At 64.0% G+C, this 6,760-nt stretch overlaps 2 protein-coding genes across 6 annotated transcripts; both read right to left on the reverse strand.

The window, feature by feature from the left end:
- Positions 1-793: 793 nt before the first annotated feature.
- Positions 794-3,315, reverse strand: LOC129200424 (lysyl oxidase homolog 1-like). Of its 5 annotated transcripts, none has more exons than XM_054811775.1 (5): positions 3,137-3,315; positions 2,906-3,043; positions 2,254-2,349; positions 1,927-2,042; positions 1,628-1,663 (listed from the first exon to the last, which is right to left on the reverse strand). In XM_054811775.1, exons 1-5 carry the CDS (start codon positions 3,137-3,139, stop codon positions 1,648-1,650), a joined length of 369 nt encoding a protein of 122 aa, XP_054667750.1. In that variant the 5' UTR covers positions 3,140-3,315; the 3' UTR covers positions 1,628-1,647. The 5 variants fall into 5 exon arrangements, with proteins under 5 accessions (XP_054667748.1, XP_054667751.1, XP_054667750.1 ...); XM_054811774.1 differs by having other exon boundaries at positions 1,633-1,663; positions 2,444-3,043; positions 3,137-3,302; XM_054811773.1 differs by having other exon boundaries at positions 794-1,663; positions 2,444-3,302.
- A 1,463-nt stretch (positions 3,316-4,778) lies between these two features.
- Positions 4,779-6,417, reverse strand: LOC129200423 (transcription initiation factor TFIID subunit 4-like; the record flags this gene model as incomplete). The annotated part of the gene is made up of 3 exons (XM_054811772.1): positions 4,779-5,199; positions 5,691-5,778; positions 6,156-6,417. Coding segments are annotated over 3 exons (693 nt in total), but the record flags the coding sequence as incomplete, so codon positions are not given.
- Positions 6,418-6,760: the final 343 nt, after the last annotated feature.

The following is a 6,760-nucleotide window of genomic DNA, read 5'->3' on the forward strand; positions in this document are numbered from 1 at the left end:
GGCCAGCCCCAAAACGGGTGCCTGCCCTCAAACCTCCCTCAGCGGCCCTCGCACAGCAACACTCACATTGGGGCTGCAGGCTCGCCTAGCCGAGCAAGGCCTCAACATAGCACCTCACGTCACTATCATCAAAAATATGCCCAAATCCACCAAACTGGAAACGTCGAGACCCTGCTCCCAGGACAAAGGGGCCAGCCCCAAAACGGGTGCCTGCCCTCAAACCTCCCTCAGCGGCCCTCGCACAGCAACACTCACATTGGGGCTGCGGGCTCGCCTAGCCGAGCAAGGCCTCAACATAGCACCTCACGTCACTATCATCAAAAATATGCCCAAATCCACCAAACTGGAAACGTCGAGACCCTGCTCCCAGGACAAAGGGGCCAGCCCCAAAACGGGTGCCTGCCCTCAAACCTCCCTCAGCGGCCCTCGCACAGCACCACTCACATTGGGGCTGCGGGGTCGCCTAGCCGATCAAGGCCTCAACATAGCACCTCACGTCACTATCATCAAAAATATGCCCAAATCCACCAAACTGGAAACGTCGAGACCCTGCTCCCAGGACAAAGGGGCCAGCCCCAAAACGGGTGCCTGCCCTCAAACCCCCCTCAGCGGCCCTCGCTCACCACCACTCACATTGCAGCTGTGGGCTCGCCTAGCCGAGCAAGGGCTCAACATAGCACCTCACGTCACATCCCCCCGAGTCACCCTCCATCCCCTGGGGTCACCCCCCCATCGCAGTGTTGCCCCCCCCCCCCCAGGACACCCCGTCACGGTGGCATTAAACACCGAACCCTCCAAAGCAACGTGTTTTAATGATTTCTGGTTTTAAAGCTTGTGAAAATAATAATAATAACAATAACAATAATAATAATAATAACTTTTATAAAAATAATAATAAAACAAGACTTCCAGTCATCTCAAGTGCTCCCTTCCTATTTTTACAGGCCGAACAGAGGGAGCAAGCGCCCCCGTAGGGCAATGGGATTTCCAGCACCTTTGGCCCCCAAAATAACCGGAGCATCCCAGAGTATCGAGAAGAGGAGTTGAGCATCCCTACCAGGGCAGCACCTCCAAATCCGGGGTGTCTTCTTCACCCCGGGCTGTCTTCTTTCACCTCCAGGCCCACCCCCCCCCCCCCAAAAAAATAATGCCGAAGGGGTTAAAGACTATTATTGCATAATATGTGATTTACAGCATTTATACAGCATTTACGGGCCCCGGCCTTTATTCCGGCTAAAACTTAACATCGGTTTCCCTTAGGAAATAAAAAAAAAAAAACCAAACAAAACCCCAAAAAGCCAAAGGTTAAAGAAAAGTTAAGTATAAAAAAATATTTCAAGGAGTCATTCTTGCTTCCCCTCCTTTGAACGTAAAGAAATGGTGGGGGTTTTGGGGGCGGGGGGGGGTGGGGTGGAGGAACTGCTGATGGGCTCCGGGGTCTCCGGTGGGCCAGAGGAGCCAGCTGAGGCACTTTCTCAAGGGGGGGGACAGGGGTCGGGGCAGGTGACGTCCCTCCAGCCCCGCTTCCATCAAGATCGGTAAGAAAAAAAAAAGAAAGAAAAAAAAAAAGTCAGGATTTGGGCAATGCGCTCAGGAAGACATTTGAAACCATTCTGTCAAAAGCAGAGCAGGGATTTCTTTTGAAATTCAGCTTCGTTCTTCCCTGGAATAACAAGGAAATTCAATATAAGCACCCCAAAAGGAGCGAAACACCGACCCCCCCCCCAGCTCCACCACTGGCCACATCCAGCTCTTTGTCGGATGCTCGGGCAGAAAACCCGGGCGTAAGCGGAGAAGAAAAGGAATTAAACCGCTCGCGTCCCACCCCATCTCTGTGGGTTTTGGGGGTTTTTGGTTTTTTGGGTTGTTTTGTTGGGTTTTTTTTTGCCAAGGGAAGGACAGAAGGACAGAGGGACATCTCCTTACTGGGAAATCTTGCAGTTTGTCATGGCGACGTAGCGCCCGGTGTAATGGATGTTGCACCTCACCACGTTGTTGGTGAAGTCCGACTCCAGGACGATGTATTTGGGATTCACCTGAACCTAAAAATAGGAGAAAGGGAAAAACACCCCCACCCCCCAAAAAAAAAAAAAAATTAGGAAGAGGAGTGACGAGCAGCGCCTAAACCCTTGGTAAAGGGCTGGCACCGAACAAAGGTGTCTGGTCCTGAACCCCGTGGTTGAGAAGATCCCAAGCCGACCCCAAATCGGTACCGTTTGCCCCTAAAAATCGCCTCCCCCCCACCCCATCCACCTTTAAGACGTAATTCCCCGGCTGCACGTCCGTTATATCGATCCACTGGCAATCGATGTCGGCGTTGTAGGTGTCGTAGCAGCCCGGGCTCAAGCCCTGCGGGGAGAAAAAAGGGGGTTCGGGGTGTGCTGGGTGTGGGGAACCCCAAGGAACCCTTCGAGGATCCATCCCCCCCCCACCCCAAAGCCACCTGGGCGTGAGCCGTGCAGGCGTAACGCTTCAGGTTGCCGAAATCACAGGTGGTGTCCTCCAGGCAGAAGCTGGCCTTGTGGCCCTCGGCCACCTTCCTCCCCGTGGTGGCATCCAACAGGTCGTAGTGGCTGAACTCATCCATGCTGTGGTAGTGCCCGGGGACAACCAAGGCGACACCCCCAAAAATCACGCCGTCCCCTCCCCAGAGGTGATTTTACCGGCTTCCCCATCAACCCTAGGACCACACCAGCTTCCCGGCTCCCTCCCTGGGGACACGAATTGCGGGAGCTCGGTGGCTTTAGGGACGTTAGACGTGAAGCAAGGCGATAGCCCCCCCCCCTCCACCCCCCTCCCCGGAGATCTCAGAGCCCCCAAAAGAGGGAAAAGCAATTAAAAAAAAAAAAAAAAAGCTTTTTTAAAACGCCGTTGAGGAAGGAGGGTCGCTGGAGGGGACGCGCACTGGTGGCAGCTGTGCCATTCCCAGCTGTGCCGGGGGCGGCTGGGCAGAAAGTCGGCGGTGCCTTGGTTCTTCACCCGCTGGGGAAAGCGCAGGAGCACCCGCACGTCGTAGTCGGTGGCCTCGGCGGTGTAAGCGGTGCTGGGGACAGCGGGGAGGATCAAGGCCAATGTGTTACCCCCCCAAACCCGGCCCGCCATTTCAATCCGGGCCCGCCCGCTCTCCCCGGCACACCATCAGCGACTGCCGGGGCTACCGCAGCGGAGCCGCGACCCCTCGAGTCTCCCGGAGCGGCGGCGGGATCGGAGCCTCCGGGGGACGGGTGAGGCGGAGACGGGGGGCCAGAGGGGGGCCAGAGGGGGGCGGGCCCGGACTGAGAAGACCGGGGATAAACCGGGGCGGATTGAAATGGCGGGCCGGGATTGGCTCGAGCGGAGATGGGCTGGGCGCGACATGAAGGGTCGGGATTGGGTCGAGCGGAGATAGGCGGGGCGCGACATGAAGGGTCGGGATTGGGTCGAGCGGAGATGGGCGGTCCGAGGCTCGGCGGGCTGGATTGGCGCGTCCGGGCGGTGTCTCGGGCCGGAATTGGCGGGTCCGGAGGCTGTAGGGCGCGTGCGCGGGCGGCGGCAGTAGTGCTGAGTAGCAGCCGGTGCTGGTCCCGGTCCCCCGCGGGCCCAGGAGTGCCGGTGAGCCGGGCCGGGGGGCGCTGGGAGCGGGGTGGCTGGCAGCGGTGGTCGGCCGCGGTTCCCGCGAGTCTGGCCGAGCCGGGGTCTCCGTTCGCGCGGGCGGGCCCGCCCGCGGTGTGTGCCGGGGCTGGGGGTGCCGAGCGGGGAAGACCCGGTCAGACGCGGGCCCGGGCGGGCAGTGTCCCGGGTCGGGGGTGCCGGTCCGGGCCGTGGGTGGGAGCGGGTCCCCGTGCCGGCGGCTGCTCCCCGCTTGTGTCGGGCAGCGGCGGCCCCGGAGGCCGGAGCGGCGCCGAGCGGGTGCCGGTGCCGCAGGGGCGGGAAGGGCGCCGGCCGCTGCCCGGGGCATGTGGGGGGGACACGACGACCGGTTCGGGTCCCGAGCAGGACCGGGGTGCGGCTGGGCTGGGGGGAACCGGGCCCGGCTCCTGCGGGGGCTGCGGCTGTGGGGAGCGGGGGTGTGGAGGCTGGGGCTTAAATACTGCTGCAACTACAGAGAATAAAGAACTCGTGCTGGTTTGTGATGGTCCTGTAAGCACGCTGTGTAACCGTAACGGTGCGATAATAAAGTGTAATCCAGTGCAATAAAGCTTTCCCCGGGGGGGTGGGTGCTGCCCCCAGTGCCCCGGGGCCGGTTCCTCCCCGCGGGAGGTGCCCCCTGCCCCCCCCCCGCCCAGTTCCCAAGCACTCCCTGCACTGGGCCCTGGGCTGTGGGTGGGTGCCTTCCCTCTTCCCCCTCACACAGGGGCCAGAGGAGCAGCAGCCCCGGGGGGTGTTTCCAGCCAGCCCCCCCAAGCGAGGACTAAGTGCTGTGTTTGGGGCTGAACAGCTCAGTCCTGGGGTTCAGCAGCTCAGTCTCTTTTTTGGGTTAAGTGCTGCGTTTTCAGAGCTTGGAAATGGAGCCCAGTGCTGTGTTTCTGGGCCTGAAAACAAGCTGGTGGGGGGTGGGGGGTGGTCTGCAGGGTGTTGGGGCTCAGAACCAGCCCAAGCGCTGCCTTTAGGGGCTGAGAACTGGAGCCTGAGCAGCCCTTCCCAGCCCCCAAATGCCAGCTCTGGGGGTGGGGGGGAAGTCGGTGGGTGGGTGGGGCAGGGCTGCGGGACCCTCACCGGAGGTGGGGGTCCGGTCGCGTTTGCCCCCGAAGTGCGGGACGCTGGCATGCACCAGGCCGAACTCAACGTCTGAGATAGTCTCTGGGCAAAAATGGGGGCACCGAGGCTTTATTCAAGGGGCAGACAGGGGTGGTACTTGAGCGATGACAGTGATTGATTTACGACCTCGTCACCAGCCCCCAGAGCTGGGGAGCAGCTCTGACTCCGAGCTGGGGGCCCATCAGCAGGAGGGGAACCAGCCGAGCGTCCGGCGCCTGGAGCTGGAAGCAGCAGGAGCTCACGCAGGGCTCGAGCGTCCATTGGGCAGAGCTGGGAGGAGCTGTAGGGCTGGAGCTGTGAGAAACGGGAACGTCCGGTGTCTCGGCTGGGCCCAAAATGACGCAGGGCCGGAGCTGGACAAAAGCCCCCGGGGCTGTCAGGAGCAGGAGCGTCTCTCGGCCGGAGCGGGCAGGGGTGGGACGAGGTGGGACGTCCATCGGCCGGAGCGTGGAGGAGCCGGAGCTGCAACAAGCCGGCGGGTCCCTGAGCCCGTGCGAAAGGCGAGCTGGAAACTGCGACAGAACGAATGCTGCCTGGGGGTCGGAGCTTTTCCCTGGGCCCCCCCAACCCCACGTGACCCCCAGACCCAAGCCGAGGACACCCCAGAGAAGACCGACCCTTCCGTGACAGCGGGCACAAAGCCACGGCCGGAATCCAGCAGAACCCCCTGCGGGACGCGGGTTTGGAGCGGCGACCATGGACACCCCGCCCCCCGCCCCCTGCCCCCGCACGGGACAGGCACGGAGCGGTGACCCGAGCAGCGGCGGTGACCGAGGAGCCCAGCCCTTAAGGGGGGCGATTCCGTCGCTCCGCACAGCCGCATTTACCATATTTACGGCAAAAATGAGGGACTGAACCCCCTGGGTAACGCCGTGCTGAGCAGCCTGGGCTCCCGCCTCGGCCGGGGAGACGGGGAGCGAGACAGCTCGTCCGTCGGCCGGAGCGTCTCTTACCTGGAGCGGGCGGCATCGGGAGCCGAAATCACACGGGGCTGGAGCTGCAGCTGCAGCCATGCGGGGCTGGAGCGTCCATCAGCCGGAGCTGGAACAAGCCGGAGCTTTCCTGAGGCCAGAGAGGGCAGCAGCCCGGGTTCCCCTCAGCCGGAGCTGTCGGAAGCAGCAGCAGCAGCAGCAGCAGCAGCAGCATCTCTTCCCCGCAGCGCCCAGCACCGGGAGCGCAGACGCCTCCGGGCCGGAGCCGGGGCCGAAGCGCCGAGCGCGGGGCTGGAGCCGAGCTGGTGCCGAGCCGGAGCGTCCCTGAGCGGAGCTGGGCCAGGCGGGAGCTGCAATGAAGCGCGTGGGAGCCTTGGGCTGCACGGCCAGCCCCGGCGGGCAGAGGGCCGGGGCCGGGCAGGGAGACAGGGCTCCCCCGGCGCCAGACCGCCCCCCCCCAGCCCCGGAACCCCCGGCGTCCCTCACCTGGGCTCGGTGCTGCCGCTCCCGGTCCCTCGGCGCGCTTCGCCGCCCCGCCGGGCCCCGGCTCCGTGCCCGGGAGGGAGACAAGGGCATGGCTGCCGGGACCCGGAGCCCAGCTTGTGCCCCGCGCAGCCGCGGGGGCCGCTGCCGGGAGACTCGAGGGGTCGCGGCCCCGCTGCAGTAGCCCCGGCAGCCGCTGTCGGTGTGCCGGGGAGAGCGGGCAGGGGCTCCGCAGCGAGGCCGGCCCCGGTTCCCGTTCAAGCCCCTAAAGCCGGGAAGGGCCTCAGCTGCCGCCGGGACTGCCCGGGCCGGGCGCCCTCCGGGAGCGGGGCTGAGAGGGAGAACGGGGCGGGACCCGGAAACCGCGACTCCTTGCGGGTCGGCTCTCCCGGAGCGGGTTCAGCGGGGCCGGAGTGAAAGGGCGGGCCGCGATTGGGCGGCGCGGAGATGGACGGGATGGGGCGTGGCCGGAGGGAAAGAGCGGGCCGGGATTGGGCGGCGCGGAGATGGGCGGGGCACGGGTGGGCTGGTCGGGGGTGGGGGCGGGGCCCGAGAGGGTAGAGCGCTTGCGCGGGCCGGCGGCGCTGTCAGTGTGTGGCGGCGGCCGT

This window comes from Grus americana, unplaced genomic scaffold (assembly GCF_028858705.1).
Source record: "Grus americana isolate bGruAme1 unplaced genomic scaffold, bGruAme1.mat scaffold_108, whole genome shotgun sequence".
Classification (NCBI taxonomy): domain Eukaryota; kingdom Metazoa; phylum Chordata; class Aves; order Gruiformes; family Gruidae; genus Grus; species Grus americana.